Source organism: Tursiops truncatus, chromosome 15 (assembly GCF_011762595.2).
Source record: "Tursiops truncatus isolate mTurTru1 chromosome 15, mTurTru1.mat.Y, whole genome shotgun sequence".
Lineage (NCBI taxonomy): Eukaryota > Metazoa > Chordata > Mammalia > Artiodactyla > Delphinidae > Tursiops > Tursiops truncatus.
In genome coordinates this window covers 12259798-12280320 of record NC_047048.1, presented here as the reverse complement: position 1 = coordinate 12280320, position 20523 = coordinate 12259798, and the positions used below count along the sequence as shown (strand labels likewise).

At 38.0% G+C, this 20523-nt stretch overlaps 1 protein-coding gene across 8 annotated transcripts in view; it reads right to left on the bottom strand.

Moving 5' to 3' along the window:
- Positions 1-20523, bottom strand: part of AUTS2 (activator of transcription and developmental regulator AUTS2) — a 1117278-nt gene that overhangs the window by 597222 nt on the left and 499533 nt on the right. For all 8 annotated transcript variants that reach the window (XM_073792031.1, XM_033839891.2, XM_073792029.1 and 5 more), the window contains one exon: positions 14207-14242. In XM_073792031.1, the coding sequence (XP_073648132.1) occupies positions 14207-14242 (36 nt within the window). The remainder of the gene's footprint in view (positions 1-14206; positions 14243-20523) is intronic.

Here is a 20523-nt window from a genome sequence, read left to right as displayed (position 1 = left end):
TCCATTTTCATATTCATTCAATATCCCTCATCTATTAATTGTGTCTGTTCTTTGGATTCTCCTTTGAAGTGGGAGAGTTATAATATCTGCCTAATTTCATCATTATTAAATAAAATCTTTGAAACATGTACATTTTATAATATATGAGAGTCATGATTTTACCTTTGCTTTGAAAACCACCTTTCAACAAACTAATCAACTGTACAAAACTTTAATATCTTCGGATCTTATTTTCTATCTACAAACACTCTTCAACTACTTCCTTGTGTTGAGGGTGCTACATTAGAACCTTCTGTTTAATTCTCTGAAATTCTTCCACTCTCTCAGACAAAATACCAGTCACCCAATGATGTTTAGATTCCAAAGTTCTAATGATTTGCAAATGTGGACTATATACAAAAATGAAAATAAAGAGGTGGTTTTGATAGTCACCTACTTACACATATGTTCAAATGCACACTCTTAAATTTTTTAATAAAATTGAATCACTGGTCCAAAACTGCATATCAGATTATTCCAGGCTCTGAAACTGTGAGTGATCTTTCTAAAAGGCATAGGTTTCTTCCAAAATATTAAAAGTGATCTGTCCAGAGAGAAGTACAGAGCACTCATTTTTCATAATTTGAAACTGAAACCCTAAGAAACAGAAGGCTTTATATGTGACAGCTTAAATGCTTGTAATCGAACTAATTGACAGCACAATGACCTGGAATGAGTTTAAAAGCACTACATTAAATGTTTAGCAATCAGTGAAGCAATCCTTTAGTATTCAGGCTCACACTTTGCAATTTTATCATGTTATAGGATGAAATGTGGCTGGGAGTTGGAGAGCAGAAAATAGGAGAAAAGGAAAAATACATAAATAATTCCATTCCTTCAAAAGAGTAAATGAACCAAGAACGAGGCTATTGCTGAATGATGGGAAGAGGAGTCAAAATGTAATAAAATTAGCCTGATGACTGGAATCAGGACTAAAAACATTAAACAAGCTATCTGTTGCCTAAAGAAATCTTATGTATGTAGAAATTGATAGAGTTCGAAATACAGATTCTGTTCACAAAAATGTAATGTACTATAAATAAAAACTGGGTAATTTTCTCAAATAGAGGAGTACCTGGACCCATAAAAGTAATTCTATCAAGAACCAATGCAGTCTTCTTCCTGCTTTTCCCAAATATAAACACATCCTACACAAAACTTAATGAAGGTCTTCACATGTATGACAAAGTAACTATGTGGCAGAAAAATGATCAAGTAAAATTAAACATAAGATTTATATAAATATCTAAATGAGTCTTGGACAAGTGATATTATAGCAAGAAAAGATAAGATACAGATAAAAATTTCCTAAAACAAATGTGCTTATAATTAAGTCAGCTGGTAATTACAACTGCTGAGGTCTCTCAAATTACATTATGCATATGTACAACTAAATTCTATGAACATGTGTTGGGATGACTCCTCAAAAATCTCTTGAGAAGCTTGTTACAAATCAAATGCTTCTAGGTTGGTCAGGGGTGAGGGTGTTGAAAGTGATACTTTTGAAAAGTAAAAACCTTTCCAGGAAATACTACACTTATAAATAACATACAGGTCAAAGAAGAAATCTGAAGATAAATAAAATATTTTTAACCAAGTGAAAATAAAAATATAACACCCAAATTTGTGAAATACAGTGAAAGCAGTCCTTAAAGAAAATTTATACTACTGAATGCATATATTAGAAAAGATCATTCTAAAATCAGTAATCAATGCTTCCACATAAGAAAACTAGATAAATTAGAGCAAATTAAATCCCAAGTAAGCAGAAGAAAAAAAATTATAAAAATTAGAGTAGAAATCAATGAAATTAAAAACGGAAACTCAATACAGAAGATCAATAAAACCAAAAGCTTGTTCTCTGAAAAGGTCAATAATATCAATAAGCCTCTACCCAGGCTAACTAAGGAAAAAAAAAGAGAAGACACAATATATTAATATCAGAATGAAAGTGGGGACATCACTACAGATCCCATGGACATTAAGAAAATAATAAATGAACACAATGAAGAATTCCATGCCACAAATGATAACCTAGATGAAGTGGACCAATTCCTTGAAAGACACTTCTGTCAAAACTCAAGAAGAAATAAATAATCTGAATAGGCCTGATTAAAGATATTGAATTAAGGGGCTTCCTTGGTGGCGCAGTGGTTGAGAGTCTGCCTGCCGATGGAGGGGACACGGGTTTGTGCCCCGGTCTGGGAGGATCCCACGTGCCGCGGAGCGGCTGGGCCGGTGAGCCACGGCCGCTGGGCCTGTGCATCCGGAGCCTGTGCTCCGCAACGGGAGAGGCCACAGCAGTGAGAGGCCCGCGTACCGCAAAAAAAAAAAAAAAAAAAAAGATACTGAATTAAGGGCTTCCCTGGTGGCGTAGCCCATTCATGACAAAAAGCCCTCAGCATACTGGGAGAATAAAAGGGAACTTCCTCACCTTGATAAAGAATATCTACAAAAAACCTACAGCTAACATCATACATACTGGTAAGAAATGCAAAGTTTTGTTATAAGATCAGGAACAAGGCAAAGATGTTCCCTCTCACCACTCCTTTTCATCATCATATTAGAAGTCCTAGCTAATACACAATAAGACAACAAAAGGAGATAAAAAGTAAACAGACTGGGAAGGAAGGAATACAACTGTCTTTGTTCACAAATGAAATAATCATCTATGTAGAAAATCTAAAAGAAATATTAAAAAATCCTTCTAGAACTAATAAGTGAAAAGAATAAGGTTGCAGGATACAAGATTAATATTACAAAATTCAATTACACTCCTATATACCAGTAATGAACAAGTGGAATTTGAAATTAAAAACACATTATCATTTATATAAGCACCCCAAAGTGAAATATTTAGTTATGAATCTAACAAAATATGCTCAAGATTTATATCATGAAAACTATAAAACTCTGATGAAAGATATCAAACAAGTACTAAATAAATGAAGAGATATTTCATGTTCATGAATAGGAAAACTCAGTATTGTCAAGATGTCATTTCTTCCCAACCTGATCTATAGATTCAACACAATTCCAATCAAAATCCCAGCGGGACATTTTCTGGATATCAACAAACTGATTCTAAAGTTTATATGGGGCTTCCCTGGTGGCGCAGTGGTTAAGAATCCACCTGTCAATGCAGGGGACACGGGTTTGAGCCCTGGTCCTGGAAGATCCCACATGCCGCGGAGCAACTAAGCCCGTGCACCACAACTACTGAGCCTGTGCTCTAGAGCCAATGTGCCACAACGGCTGAGCCCATGTGCCACAACTACTGAAGCCCACGTGCCTTGAGCCCGTGCTCCGCAACAAGAGAAGCCGCCACAATGAGAAGCCTGCACACCTCAATGAAGAGTAGCCGCCGCTCAACGCAACTAAAGAAAGACCACGCGCAGCAACAAAGACCCAATGCAGCCAAAAATAAATAAATAAATAAATAAATTGATAAAATTAAAAAAAAAATAAAGTTTATATGAAGAGGCAGAAGGCCCAGAATAGCCAATTCAATGTTGAAGGAGTGACAAAACACAACTTCAAGACTTATTATAAATAAGTATCTACTTATTTATAATAATCAAGACTCTGTGATATTGGCAAAAAAAAAAGACAAATAGATTAATGTAATAGAATTGAGAGATCAAAAATAGACACACATAAATATAGTCAACTGATCTTTGACAAAGAAGCAGAGGATAGAACTTATTTATCTAATAGTCTCAAGTATCTACCCTTAACATCTTCCCAATTTCCCCGCCCACAGCCCCTGGTAACCACCATTCTACTCTCAGTTTTTACAGGTTCAGTTTTTTAAGATTCAACATGTAAGTGATACCTAAGCTAATTAAAAATGGGCAAAGGACCTGAATAGAGATTTTTCCAAAGAAAAATGAATACGAAAAGATGCCCAACATTACAAATCATCAGGGAAATGCAGATCAAAACGAGATATCACTTCACATCTGTTCAGATGGCTTTTATCAAAAAGACAAGAGATAAATACTGACAAGGACGTGGAGAAAAGGGAACCCTTATACACTGTTAGCAGAAATGTAACCTGGTATGGCGATTATAAAAAACAGTATGGGAGTTCCTCAAAAAATTAAAAATTGAACTACCATATGATCTAGCAAAACTGCTCCTGGGTATATATCCAAAGGAATTGAAATCAATGTCTCAAAAGGGTAACAGCACACCCACGTTCACTGCAGCATTATTCACAGCAGCCAAGATATGGAAACAACCCGAGTATCTCTCAATGGATAAATGGATAAAGAAGATGTGAGATAGACAGATAGATGGATAGATCTCACATCTTCTTCATCCATTTATATATATATATATATATATATATATATATATATATATATATATAGGAGTATTATTCAGACATGAGAAAGAAGGAATTTCTGCCATTCACGACAACATGGATATACCTTGAAGGCATTATGCTAAGTGAGGTAAGTCAAAGAAAGACAAATACTGTATGATACCACAAGGTGATTTCTGAAGTCCCTTCTTACGCAGAGGTTCTGTAGCCCTAGGCCTACATAAAGTCAAAATCATAGTCTATTTTAATTAACAAACTGAAAGCTGGCAATTTAGCAATAGATGAAAATAACTTGAAAATATTATGCCTCTGCACAAATGCAGCTTAAAGCTTCCATTCAGTCATGCACGATGCTTAACGATTTAATATTTGTTTAAAAGGACACACTGAATTTTCTAGTTTCCTTTGCTTCTCAGAATGTTCTAGTATTAATGCTCCTTTTGTTCAGAGAAGTCAGGTTTTCATAGCACAGAGTTAGTTCTGTTATAAAGTTATTTTTTAAATGTGTCTTAAATAAATTCTAAGGGAACCAAATGTCTTGCCTCCTTTGTGTTTAGGACTGAGATGCTAACTTACCATGATTCTTTCTGCACAGGATATAGCCCTAATTTACCTTGGCAAAGTCAGGCCTGTTTCCCACAAAGGTAGGTTACTGACAGGATCCTCTTGCAAAAGGGAAAATGTGAATGTTTTCTTTAGAAACTAAAATGGAAATGGAGAACTTAGGGGAGTTATTTGAGAAATGTGGCACACGGTGGGCTTGAGTGAGTTCTTATTTGTCTCTGTAATGTTACCTACATCATTCAGATTCTCCCCAGTTTCCTTCTGGAGCACTCCAGCTGTACATATAGTCATTTGTTGGTCTCGGCAAGATTTTCTGAGATGTGATGAATACATGAAGTATTTGGAGTATACTAGGAACCACAGCTGTTATGTCTTGCTGCATCTTTAATGGCTCCTTAAAATCAGAGGCCACTACACACAGCAGCACATTTAGACAAGAAACACTGCAACTATCTGGCTTCACCACTCCATTGCACATCTGTGAGTACATTACAGTTTACAAGACCTAATAGACAGTCATCACTTTGGCAGTGCTTCCACTCCAGAAAAGCTACAATCTGGATTAATTACCAGGCAGTGATCAATAGAGACTGATAGTCTTTCTTGTTTGTTTTGTTTTGTTTGTACCCTGCAAACCAGATACCAAAAATTTCAGAAAAGAAATTAAGTGTAGTATAAGGTGGGTCCCTTTAACATGACTGTTAGTGAAGCGAATTACTATAAGAAAACTAGAGATCATTCATTAGCCTGCTAAGCAAATTAGGTTTGTTAATAGTGATTTATTTATTTATTTGTTTTTGGCTGCGTTGGGTCTTCGTTGCTGCACACGGGCTTTCTCTCGTTGCGGCGAGCGGGGGCTACTCTTCACTGTGGTGCGTGGGCTTCTCATTGGGGTGGCTTCTCTTTGTTGCAGAGCACGGGCTCTAGGCACGCAGGCTTCAGTAGTTGTGGAGCATGGGCTCAGTAGCTGTGGCTTGAGGGCTCTAGAGCACAGGCTCAGTAGTTGTGGCACACGGGCTTAGTTGCTCCATGGCATGTGGGATCTTCCCAGACCAGAGCTTGAACCCATGTCCCCTGCATCGGCAGGCGGATTCTTAACCACTGCGCCATCACGGAAGTCCCAACAGTGATTTATAATGCCAATCCTTGGGTAACTGTGTTGGTCCTTTCAAGTATATGCGTACAGGACCTGACAGTTTATTAACTGCGCTATATCTAAACCACTTGTCACCCGGGTGCTTTGGTTAAAATGACACTGTGTTTTAAATGGGTAAACATTTTTACACAAGCAAAACGTGTCTTAAATGTTTGGCTTCTGAAGTACTGGGAGAAAAGTAAAGTGTCTCAAACTATCTAAGCCTCCAATAACTCTTGTTTACTGCTAGAGCTAACTATAGGAAAATGTGACACTTGGAGTTAAAGTAGCACTTTTCCTTTTTAACAAGCCCCAGTTGTGTTTTTTAACCTCTTTTCAAATGATACTCTTGGTATTTCACCAAGCTCTAAGTTTCTTATGCAATGGACTGGGAGGCATTTAATTTACAATTTCAGGAAAAATATTTTTTAAAGCAGTTAAGCAAAGGAATGAGTCCTTTGATCTGAAATATTCTGATTGATAGTCCAAAAAACTCCAGACCAGCTAATAAATCTATCAAAATAAAGGTTGGGTGGGTAGTCAGAGAAAACCTTGGGGTTTGACATGGCCCTTGGCTCAGTTTATACAGCTCATACCAACTAATTCAACGTTTCTGTAATTTGGAAATCTCCAACAAGGATAAGACAACTGCCCTTAAAGCCAGCGTAGGGGAATAAATAAAGTTAATTTCTGAATTCCATGACAGTGACCTGTACGCTCCCTCTGGGTCTGTCAATACACTTTGCTTAAGCCTTTACTGCATCATCTCTATGACAGTAGGGATATACTAGCTATGGGACAGAATAAATTTATAGCCTATTTCTATGTGCTAACATAACTGAATAATGCAAATATAAAACACTGTTCATTATTGTTAATTTCAAAGAAAGGCAGACTTGGTCACGCAATCAAAATCTGGAAACTCTTCAATGTTGACACTAAGAGCAGTGTTCATTAAGCAGTAAGGGGACTATGGCCTTGCACTCCTGGGGCTCAAAGGACAGTGGAGAAAGGTAGCAAAGCCTATCAAAAGGGCTGGTCCCATGTGGCAGACATTTAGGTGTGAGGCAGACAGAATCACGGAGCTTGGACTATTAGAACCAAAGGCCCTTTAGCAATTATCTAGTCCAGTGGCTGGTGAAAACTTTTTTTTCCTCAAATCATTTTTTGTTTTGGAAAACGATTTACTTTCTCCAAATCTGAGGGGCCAAAGAGGAGGGGGGAGAAGACAGGGAGACCAGGCAGAGGGCTAGATCCCATATCCATGAGGAGCCCCTGGGTTTTCATCTTACCTCCCTAATTAGAGTTTGCAACAGCCAACAACAAAGATTCCTATAGATAGAAAATGTTTAAAGATACTTAGCCTATCCCCTCACAGAAATGTTGAGAAAATGAGAGTGTTGGGGGATTGGTGGCAGCTGGAGACACCAATTGATTCTTTCACATCCGTTTATTTTATTTACCAAATTTCTCAATCCCCTTGTACTTCATGAGGAAGCTAACAATGGTGTGGAGACAGAAGACAATTTCCACAGGGTGAGCTAGAAGAGTCATCCCACTGTACAGATTCTACAAATGAGTAAACGCTCACCCAGATTTAACTTGTTATGTTCACTTAATCAGGGTATGTTGCTCGTGGCTCACAGATGCTATTCCCAAAATCAAAGTGTTAACAACCAATCAAAAACACTTTAAAAAGGTAAGAACTGGAAATGGAAAATAAAATTATATTTTTAGTCTAAGTCCCTTGATATTAGAGTTTATTGGTGCCTCACACGGAAGAATCTGTCGGAATGCAGATACTTAGTCCAGATATAAATCAAGCCTCCAGTGTAAATAAGATTAATTCTGTGGTTCCTAATCTTAAGGAAACACCTACTTAAGTGTAGGGTCTAGTTTTGTTACTTTCTAGGAGGTAAATATAGTTCAGGGAAGTATTTTAAATGTTACAGTTCAAAACTGTGGCAACTACCATTAGAAAGAACAACTGATTTCATTTGCCCAAATGCTTCTGCATAGTACACAGACAGCTTCAAAATCATTAGCAATGTCCTAGATTTTAAGGTGACTGATAGGTTACAAGGTTTTTGTTCTATTATTATAATCAAAATAATATTCAGTAAAATTCTTATATTAAATATTACATAATTAACCATTTTAGTGACGTTGTGCTCACTTTGGATACAGGGAAACTCTGAAGCTGTTTCAAACGTGCGTAGGTGATTCACTGGGTAACTGTTAGGGGCCACTTAGGGAAATTACATCAACAACCACATCTCAAAGACATTTTGTGATAGGCGTACGACTGAATTTTCAGGACATACCGAAGTTCTTACAGGATATTATTGTTTCAATATAAATTTAAATTTGGGTGGCAATGTTTTGTTCTCTTGTTATTTTGGCCACATCTTGAAACTATCATTGAAGATAATTAAATTTTTAACTATGTACGCTAACTTCCAAACTCATTGTTTCTGAAATAGAATCTCTTCTTTCCTGGGATTCCTATTCCAAGTAAAAGAAGCATTACAATCATCAATCCTTGGTTTGATGACTCATTTTTAACAGTTCCCTAAGCTAAGTTCAGGTCTCCCTGTAAACCGTCTCCTTCCTACCCGCCCAACTCCTTTCCCTGTGCTTTTCTCCCTATTGCTCCCTCTGCCTCAAACTTTGTTCCACCTTTTCTTTATCTGTTGAAAATATAAGTCTCCATCAAGTTCTGCACAATTTATGCCTCCTACAATTAACTCACCCTAACATATACCCCCAAGTGTTCTACTTACATTTCTCATAGGACTGATCAATTTGCTCTGTATCAAATTCAGCTACATAACCTAGACTTGGGGGCCAAGCTTACATCTTATTTATCTTGAGAACTAAGAATAGATACTTAACACATACCTGACAATTAAAATCAACTGAATTCTCCATCTGTGAGCTGTTTTCCAACTCAGTTTTTACCAATGGGTCTAAAAGTCCCCTATAATAACTGGAGATGCCTGAAGAAATTCAGATTTTTAAAATTTCCATTAAAATGGAAACTTGTCAGTACATAAGTAATGGCCAATAATTCATTTACTCAGAGTTAATTACTAATAAATATAAATGCTGGAGTCTTATTTGAGTGACATCTTTAAAATCCTCAGTGTTATTTACCTTAAATATAAGCACTCAAAGGTTAGGAATAAATACTTGAGATACAAAACCCTCTCACAGCATCACTAGCAAGTACTGGCAGGTGGGAAGTAAGATGACTTTGGGTGGGGTTGCAGTCAAGGCCAGGTTGATATATTTGCACTTTTAAGTTAAAACCCATGGAAACATTATAAAGTCTAAGAATGTTAGGTCTCTGTACAGCCCCAAACCTCTCATTTAAGTACAATGTGTCAAAATGTTTAAAAGCATCACAAAGGAAAGGATCTGGGTTTAGGGAAGACTAAATTCCCTGAGAAGGGGGCCATAGTTTTCTACTTCTATAACCCATCACCTAGAACAGTGCCTGCCAGAGAAGGTGCTTAATACCTACTGAAAGACAAAATGTCAAAAGTGTCTGTTTAAAGAAAAGCTCAGTCTATTAGATAAACAATTACATTTTTTTGAAAGTTTGATCTTTTTAAAGAAACTCATTTGACTCTTACCTAACAATAAAGTCCACTCTGAGATTTTAAAAAGAAGCAACTATGGTTATACAAAATACCACCAATCAGTTTTGAGAGTTATAAACTTACAGAAAAAAAAATATTTTAAGGGTTTATACAGTCAAAAGCTTACGACAAAGAATTTAATCCCTTTATGACCTTATAACTTTGAATGGAAAGGCACAAGGTCAATATTGTGCACCTACTGCCTGTTACCAGCACTATCAACATTGTTTCTTAAGTAATTCTACAGCACAGGAAAACAGTAATAACACAAATCCCATCTTAAGGTGTGTACCACTACACAATTCCCCTTTATTATATAATGCGGTAGTTTTTTTAAATCGCCAGGTAGAAGTGGGTTGGTTTCCTTGATAAAGAGTGTATATTACTAGATGTGAGTCAAATGAGGAGAATGAAAAATATTAGTTGAGAACCATTAAGAAAAAGCTCTGTATCACTGGAGTGTACAAAAGCAAGATCCAAGCTCTTTGAGACTATGGGCCTAAGACACTTAAATTCAAACCTGGAAGAAGGCTGAAAATTATCCGGAGAAGCAGGCAGGACCTGTCACCTAAATAAAACAACACCAGGGATCGAGTTCGGCCTGACAAGTAACTTACCGCTGCACCAATGGTAGCTCCCAACTACCAGCTTATGGAGTCAAGTGCTTGTAAAGAGGGACTCCGGATCTTTCCTGTGATGACACACCAGACCTCTGGCAACTATGAGATGTTCTTACTGGTCTTCTCACTCTACTGCCTGCAGTTGCCTCATTCGGGTAGGCTGCGGCGTCCGCTTTTTAGTGACAGCCAGCAACAAGCATGTGACACAACCTCATAAACTTGAACATGTTGAACAGGTCTTTCTTAACCTCCCAGCCCAACCCCAAGAGCTATCAGCAGTCTTTAAATGCCTCAAGTCTAAGGGAGAAGATCAACAAATAACTTTAATAGACAAATTAAACAACCATAATATGTGGACAGCCTACAGAATATTTCATTCCAACCTCATCATGATCATAGAGGATCACAGAGAAGGAATTCCATATTTGTTTTATGTTTCTATACGGAGTAAACTGATATACAGCTGACCAAACACAAAATCCTAGGCTCCAGAGAAAGCTACGAGAAGAATGTAATGGGAATAAAATATTCCTATCCTACAGTTATAAATTACAACATTTACTTTTTATCATGAATTTCTAGTGGTAATCCTCTACCACCACAACATTGCACAACCACTTAATGAGGCCAAGTTTATTCCATCACACACTACAGTGGGAATAATGGAAGAGAATACATATTATTTCCTATTAATGAGAGCTGTTTTGCGTGCATTAAATACCTTATTTAATAATCACAACTCTCTTAGGTAGATAAAGATGAGGAAACAGACTCAGAGACATCAAATAATTCACCCAAGGGCACACAGTAGTCTTCATATCATTCAGTCTCTAAATTCTTAATTGTATACTATGTATAATAAAACTTCAAATACATGTAAAAGAAGAAAGTAAAGAAAATGTGTTCACTGCATCAATGTTTAAAAAAAAAGAAAATCCTACACATTCCAGCAAGTTTTGGTACTCTCGCCAAAAAAATAAAAAAGCAAATAGATTCCAACTAGTCTATACTTCCATTTATATTTAGAATATGAGCTGGGCATGAGTATGTAATGAATATATATGTGTGTCTCTCTGTGTATATAACACCCACATTATTCAAAGCTCCCAAAAATGTGAAAAGTTTGTTCCAATCCTTCTCTATTTTGTCTACTTTAAGAATTCTTTGCAATATGCTTATGTAAATACTGATTTTAGCTGCTGTTCTCATTTCTCAAATCTTCAGCTTATAAATGGATTGGAAAAGTGACAGACCTAAGCAGACATCTTTGGAACACAAAACCAAGGAGATATAAACAAATACAACTAAATCAAAAACAAAGGTTTCTTCTTAAAACCCTTTAACTTACCACAACTGATAAATGAAAAGAATGGAAAGAAAGTAAAATATACTGGCTGTGGATAAGGTACACACACGTGTGTGTGTGTACACATACACATGCACGTGCATATAGGTAGGCGGGCGTCTATTTTATTAGCACACACAATGATCAGCATTTTACCTTAGTTCACTAAAAGCTCTACAGGAGCATACAGTCTAAATGAAGGAAGATTCTGAAGTTAGAGTAACGTTGGGGCAAGGGAGAGTATTTAAGAAAACAGTTCCAGGCTGTTAAACTCAAGAGGTGAGTACCTTCAGTTTTCTTATACCAGAATTCACATTATGGCTCAATTGCATTAATAGCTGTTTGACTCTGCAGGTGATTTGCCTCCGTCCCCACTTCAAAGAGATGCTGAAGAGGATTAAAGCTGAAATATCACCATTCCACTTACCTGATGCTGAACCTTCATTACAGACTTAAGTAAAGGTTGTTATGACATCATAGATCATAAAACACACTGCAAAGAATATGTTGGCCTGAAACTACTAGAAGTTGTGAATATACTATTTTCCACTTGTAAGTGTGAAACTCACCAATGCTGAAGTTAGTACCTGAAATTAAGTATTACATGTGATACTGTTGATACGAAAATTGAAAGAGAAGACACTTTTTGATGAGGACTTGGCAATAATATCAGTGGATTTTGCACTTTGATAACATAATAATCTCACTGTTGGAAACACATTCTAAGTAGAGCATTTTTGTCATAGTTGAGAGCTGAACATACATCTGGTATGTATCTTCTTCATGTAAGCTAATAATACTACAGATTTTTTATATATAAGCAAAGTAATATTAAGGATAATTTTTCCAAAATAAGAAAAAAGCTTTTATACTCATCCAAAATTGTGTAAGTGTAAAATTTATTTGAGATTCATAATTGCAAAGACTCTTTATTCACAGGAACCTATCGTTAGAGAATTAAAATAAACATTCCTGGAATTAGAGAGAAAAATAAGTGACCAAAAGCATAATAAAATTCTCAGTGCTTCTAGAGGTGACTTTCTTCTTTCAGAGTGCTCACACGGACAGTTAAAAATATATATACTAGAATGTTCAGTCTAGAAGTGATCAAAGGCTGAGTCAGTGGCATTGGCCTTCTTCTGCTGAAGAAAGCAAAGAGGGGGAATTTAGCTTTTGGATAGAGAATAAACATTGGCAGTCTCCAGATTTTACTTCCAACATCTCAACCCACATCCAGCCTGGTGTGAAGAGATGGCAGATGGGAATACTTCTGTTATTTCAACTGCTGAAGCAGGATCCTGTTTCAGCACCCTGCTTGTTTCTGTAAGCATGAATATTCAACCATAATAAGGAGTAATGATGTGTGCTGACTGTATTAAGCAGGTACCAAAAAAACCTTTACCCTTTTTCTCCTCATATCATAGATTAAGACAAAAAAAAAAAAAATCAACATTTAGAAAATGCCACTTCTTCCAAGCTTGGAAAAGACTTATTATTCAATGAAATGATGCTTGTTTTCATGAATTTAACATAAATGTATGGAGACAAATGGGCAGAAGAAAACCAGAGTAATTAGCATTTTAGAGGGAAGAAATTTAAAGGCAATGAAACTGAATCAGTAATTATTTTCCACTTCATTTTCATGATTTCATTATTTTCTCAGAAAATGCTGAGCAGATATTAGAGTATCAGTGTTCGTCATTTGGAACATAAATCATATTCCTTTAAATTCCTTAAATTCCTTTAAATACTACAACAAATGTCTACACTGGCATGTTATCCTGTTGTGTAAATAATGTCTATTTGTAATTCTCTTTTATTTATATCTTGAAAAGTATTATTGAATCCAAGAAGGGTAATTTAGCTACAGATAAAAGAAATGAAGTGACAATTTCTTTATAAATGAGAAATATTGTGATAAGCCCTGAGGTATGTCACCATCCACACCCTTCTCAAAGGACAGAAATAAGGTCTTGAAATGAAATAATACATCTATATTTGATAAAATGAGGAGTTTAATGATTGAAGAAAAAATAATCTGAAGGCCACCTACTCAGACTGTGAGGGAAAACATCCATTAAAACACCACCTCTCATCAAAATTAAAAAGTGGCAATTCATCGTATATGTGGGGAAGTTCTTCAAGAGATCTTAAAATGAATATACACCTCAATGCATAAATTGAACTCTGTCCACCACACGACACTTCTCACTAAAAACACCATTTTGTAGGAAAGGTGGCATGAGGCAGTCACGTTTCCCTGTATCCCCCGTACACTGCCAGGTAAGGAGCAAATGTTCTGGGTGCTGGGAACCAGGCCCACATCACAGACTGACTTGTGATCCCTAGAGCCCAGCAGGTTATGTATTTTAAAAGTGAAACAACTCTTAGTAAAAGGATGGACATCAGTCTGCTCTTTAGGACTGAGAGGGAATTTCTTGGATTTTTTTCACATCCTAATGAGCATACATGATACAAGTAAATCAATGCCAATACGAGGCACACATGTGGAAGTTGAGATAAACTTACGAAGTAGCCTGTTCCCAAGCTGGAAGGAGCTGAACTCTGCAAGAAAGCATAAAGACAAAGTGGAAAATCAGCAATGGTTTTTAACACATTCCAATCCACACAGCTCATTACCAGTCCTTCGCAGGCTTTTCATCACTACACCACATTGCCTGTATACGCGGCCCCTTGTCATCTGCTACTGATACAAACACCGTGTTGCTTAATTTTCCCCTTTACATCTCTCAGCAACTCAGAGATGCTAACGTGCTATTTACTGAATTCCAAGATTCTGCGGTGGATGTAATTGCCAATTTATTTGACAGGCAGCTGGGTAATGAATTAATGATGGCATTTCGCCCTGCACTGAGACTAAACAGACACGCATCAGCCTCCCTCCCTGACTTGCTGACATTCAATGCCCTGGTCTCAAGCTACTCAGTTTTGTGGCCGCAAAGGGGCAGGCAAGAGGAAAAAGCCCAGACTGACTTGAAAATAAAAAGCCCAGTGGGTTTGGATGACTTTTCCAGTGTGTGACCTACTTGCCAGTTTATCCCCTCAAGGCACCAGTTAGTACACACAGAGTTCTTTTCAAAAATGAGACATTTTGTAAACATAATTAGTAGACTAAAATGCAAAGAATGTGTGGGTAAAGGGAAGTAGTGAAAAGCACCATTTTTCTAAAGGTTTTAGTAACAAAAAATATCAATTTAGGGTTCCATAGTTCTCACACACAGGGAACTAAAGAACAGTGATGCTGGAAGGTACGTGCGGTATCACTTCTTAGGGGAAAGAGACCCCCCAAAAAGAACTTGGTTTGTGCTTTAAACTTGTCTGTTTTTGTATGTTTGTTTATTTTTTCCTAAAATCTCTCATTACAAATTCTTTAATTTTTAGTGTCCTCTTTATGAACAAGAGAGGCCCCAAATAAGTTTGAAACAAAAAGAACACGAGCACTGAGGCAGCCCTCAGGTCTCAGCTAAGCATCCTTGCACCAGCAAGGCCTCTCCCTGCCTAGCTTGGGTCGGCTGTTACACACTCCATGGAGGGACCGGACTTCCACGGTGATGCACCAGTTACTTAGGTAACCTCTAACTGTTCCACCGAAATGTCCTGTCCCTACTCTGCAAACCACAGGTAGCAGGGACCATCTGCTTGACTCATCATGGCTTCCCCAGAGCTTAGCTCAATGCCTTGCACACAGGATGCAGTTAATAAGTATTTGTTGAATTAATGTATAAATAAATGAATGAATGAATGGATTGTATGGGAGTGGGGCTCAGGTGAATTTAATACCTCCAAAAATACGGTAGATGTGATTCTTAATTTTACACTGGCTTTGAGAAGGAAATAATAGTGCTGTAAGTACAAACAGCATCCGCATCAAACAAGGACAGTCAGCTCCTAAATGCAGCTCCCAAAGCAAAACTTTCTTCCCCTCAGTGCTCCAGACAGGCTCAGGGGAATAAAGAACGCTGATGTGTGATCCTGTACACTGGACTTGATTTTCAGAAATCCTGTTGCATTCTTGATCCCGTAAACAGTATGTAGGGATATGCACAGTAGTCATGGAGACAGCTTCTCAGCAGTGATTAGCCATGTGACAGCATCACCTGTTTTCCGCACATACACCCCTCGGTGGAACAGAGGAAGGCAAAAGCCAAGTTAGATCTCCACTAGCCTGGAGTCATGCCCCAGGGAGGTAAATTCACTTTAGGGTGAATTTCTCAGAGAGAGAGCATGGGATTTGTTAATTTTGGTATTTTTCCCCCTTTCTGCAAATGCATTTTATCCAAGAAGCAGAAGGGCCTCTTCAAACCCACCTCCCCACCCCCACATACGTATCATCTTATTGTATACCAAAGAAAATGACATCCTTCTGGTCTCGGGAAGCTCTGTTCTACTCATTTTGCATATATATTGTACATTACTCAGGGAGCTGGGTGGAGAGGATGGCTTTGTTGTGCATATTTGTTCTGCCTATTGTTTATGCAGGTCTGACTGAATGAGGGAACAGTGGGTATCATTTCAATTTCTGATGTCAACATCAAATTACTTATTTAATTTCATGCCTGGCGAAGCATTGTATAGCTACACGCAGAATCATTTCACTTCATTTGTTATGCTGTGTTTTCGTGGCGATTGGCTTGCCTTCCAACTGACAGCTTTAATTACGACATGAATTTGATTGCACTGCCGAGGAATTAACATAATGCAACAAAGCATTTAAGCATCCTGCCTTATAACACCCCCCCCCCACACACACACATGCACGAACACAGACACACACATGAAGGAACACAGACACTAGATCCTCGTGTACATTAAAGGTCTGCTGGAGTTTCAGCATTTGCTAGAAAGCATAAAGAACCTTAGAGTCAAAGGCTACCCACATTTACCAACCCACTGGACTCACCTTTTTTTTTTTAAATAGAAAAAGATTTGTGGCATTAAGTTACAATTTCTGAACCTGGCAGAAAACTTCGTGGAAAAACCCTTCTAATCTACTTTGCCAAATGTCCACGGCATTGACATTTCCTTCCCTCTAACTCTCTTCCCCATCACATTTTTCTTGGCCAGTTGCCAACTCCCTTTAATCATCGGTGGAGAATTTGAACAGAAATATCTCTGAAATAAAGAGATTTCTCCTTGTCCAGTTCTATAAGCCCAAGAATCTGCTATGGCCCTGTATTTAGTGGGACGCTATTCCTGGTCACCAGCAGGACCTCCACCCTCATACACAAAGGTATAACAGAAGTTCTGAGACCAGCAACAGGCAGAAGTCAGGGTTTCACTGATAGCTCAGGACACATATCACATCCCTGAGGCCTTGCTATCCAAGAGGCCCAGAAGAGCCTCGGCCATATATACCTAATCTAAGTCTGTATCTAAATATAGCTGGCAATGTTTGATCGCTTTAACATTTTTCCGAGTCACAAAATCCATGAACACCTTAAACCACGGGCAACAACAGATTATGCTACAAGAATTAAATATTTTAAAACAGCTTTTTTATTGTTAGAAATGTATTATGTTAGCCAGTTGCTTACAGATGTGCATCTAGGGATTGTTACTGTTTTCTCACGTTATAAAAGAAGAGACAGACACCAAGAGGTAAAGGCTTAGGAAAGCAGACAGGTGGTGATGCCCTGACCACTGAACCATTTCATGGAATCAAGCTGATTTTAACTTTCTGTGTTTCCCCAATTTATAATGAGAGGAAGGGTCTTCCATTTTTCTTGCTTGGAGAGAGAAGGCATACTCTGTCCAAACTATATAGCAAAAGTGGCCATAGAATCTAAAAAAGCCTATGAGTCAAAATGAGGGCTGAAAAACTAAAAGGAGATTTTTTTTTAAATGCAATAAATAAAAGCATCCTTGGATTCAAAAGCATTTGAAATAATACCATATGCCCACATGTTTAGGCGGCTATGTCTGCTGAATAATGAAAAAGCTTCATTCTTATTTCTTCAAGTGGTAGAGTTGCCAATTCATTCATATTTTCAATGCATTAGGTAGAAATGAGAGGTATGGAGAGACTGAGAAAATAGAGTATGAGAATGTATTTAGCAGTTTGCATGAGAAGACAAGAACATGAAGAAATTCCAGCCAGCTGGCTATGTGATATGTGATTTCCGGGCTCATTATAAGCTAGCTCCTGTTTAACATGGTCTTTTCATTCTGGGTTTGTTTTGTTTTGTTTTTTTCAGATTTGACCACTGCTCCAGCAATCTCTGCAAATTACCCACCTCAGTCTATTACATGGCAAAGGAGAGCTTTCTTACAAACACACTCTGCCTCAATCTCCAAGCTACATGGGCTGCAGGAATAGTAATGGGATGCACAGTTGAAAGACATTTTCCAGGAAGGAGAATGTTGCTGCTAACATTCAAGTCTGCAAGTGGATATTCATTAAGTGCTCATTCTACCCTTCTCACTGCCCCCCACCTGACTCTCTATCCATCTCTGTCATTAAGTCACCATTGAAGCTACGCATTAAACTCATGAAGTTAACATTTCTGTTTTAACAGCTTACCTACAACAAGGGATTTCACAAATCGATTATCCATCCAAAATAGATGTACTCCATTCATCAGAGATCTACACAAAGAGGCCATGGCTACTATTAAGGCTCCCTAAGTATGGGACAGATGTGCATTCCACCCCGAGAGGAAAATGCATGCTCTGACCCTAGGGCTAATTTAAATAGAATAATTTAAAATTCTTCCAAATCATCATTTGTGTCTGACATCCCTGCCTACCCACCTCCACGTTATGCTTTTCTCTCTTGGGAGTAAAAAGCAGAAGGATCATGCTAAGAATCACTTGGCCAACTATGTTTCTTACAAAGGTCACAAGACAAGCTCAATTACTTTCTGTAGTGGTTTAGAAAGCAATGACAATTTAAAGAACCTAAAATCTTAATCCTAAGAAATGTGCCTTGGAGGTAAGATTACTAATAACTTACAAAGATGCAAACTATATTTAAATGGAGAAATGAGCTACTAGTGGAAGTAAAAATGGGGGCACAACTTGAAAAAAGCATCAGGTGTGGAAATGGTCACTTCCAAATTCAATTTTCAACCCTCTGTTATAGCCCATCTCCAACTGTTATCAGCTCTCGTCTATATTCAACAGCCTTCCAACTCCTTTCCCTAATTTCACCCTTGTGTTCACGTTTACCTGCATTTCTTCATATAAAAGGAAAAGTAAACATTGTAAAGGAAAAATTGTTAACAATTCCTTCTAACATCTTTGAGAGGCTTTTTAAATACTAACCTATATAGTGGGTTAAATAGTGTTCCCCTAAAATTATAGGGCCTGCTTGGAACCTCAAAATGTGATTGTGAGGGTTAATTTTATGCGTCAGCTTGGCTAGGCCACTGGGTACCCAGATAGTTGCTCAAACATTATTCTGGGTGTTACCATGAGGGTGTTTTGGGATTAGTTTAACATTTAAATCAACAGGCTGAGTAAAGCCCTCCCTAGGGTGGGCCTCATCCAGTCAGTTTAATAGGACAAAAGGGATGACCATACTCAGAATAAGAGGGAATTCCTCTGTCTGTCTCAGCCTTCAAGCTGGGACAACAGTTTTTTCCTGCTTTTAGACTCAAACTGAAACACAGACTTTTCCTGGGTGTCAATCCTTCTCGTCTTTAGGGTTTGTTCAGACTTTTGCACTCAGACTGGATCTAACCATCAGCTCTCCTAGGAGGCCAGCTTGCTGACTACACATTCTGAGACTTGTCAGCCACCATAACTGTATATGTCTATACATCCTTTTGGCTCTGTTTCTCTTGAGAACCCTGACTGATATGACCTTGTTTGGAAATAGGGACTTTGCAGATGTAATTAAGTTGAGGTCATACTGGATTAAGGTGGGCCCTAAATCCAATGACTGTTCTCCTTATAAGAAGAGAAGACATAAAGAGCTACAAATAGAGTAGAAGCCCATTTGAAGAGAAGCACACATCGAAGTGATGTCATTATAAGCCAAGGAACACCAATGATTGTGAGAAGCCAACAGAAGCTGGGAGAAGACAGGAAAGACTCCTTTCTGGAGACTTCAGAGAAATCATGGCCCTGCTGACACCTTAATGTTGGACTTCTAGCCTTACAAACTACGAGATAATAGATTTCTGTTGTTTTAAGCTCCCTGGCTTGTGGTCATGCATTACAGCATTTATTTATACTAATAATATACGCCCAGGAAACTAATACAGTACTTAGCCTGCTTACCATGAGCTGGAAGATATTATGTGACCAGCCCCTGTGTTCATTCACTCTGCTCTAGCCACACTGGCCTTTTTTCTTCCCTTTAAATATGCCCTGACTCAGGGTCATGACCTTGTCATTCCTGTTGCCTAGATGTTCTTCCTTCCTTTCGTCATTGAGACTTCAGTTCAAAAATCACCAAAACAGAAAGGACTAATCCAGGGACTTCCCTGGTGGCACAGTGGATAAGAGTCTGCGCTCCCAATGCAGAGGGCCCAGATTCAATCCCTGGTCAAGGAACTAGATCCCACACGCATGCCGCAACTAAGAGTTTGCGTGCCGCAACTGAAGAGTCCGTGAGCCACAACTAAGACCCGGTGCAACCATATAAATAAATAAATATTAAAAAAAGAAAAGAAAGGACTAATCCAATCACTCCAGTTAAAGTGGCAGCACACACCCTGCCACCCCCCACTACTGTTTAGTTTACTTCACAAAATGTATTACACATCAAAAACAATGTTATCATTTGCTCACAGATTTTCTACTTGCCTCCCTCAATAGAGTAGAAGCTTCACGAGGGCAGAGGCTTCATCTTGTTCACCATTCAATCTCAAGTGCCCAGA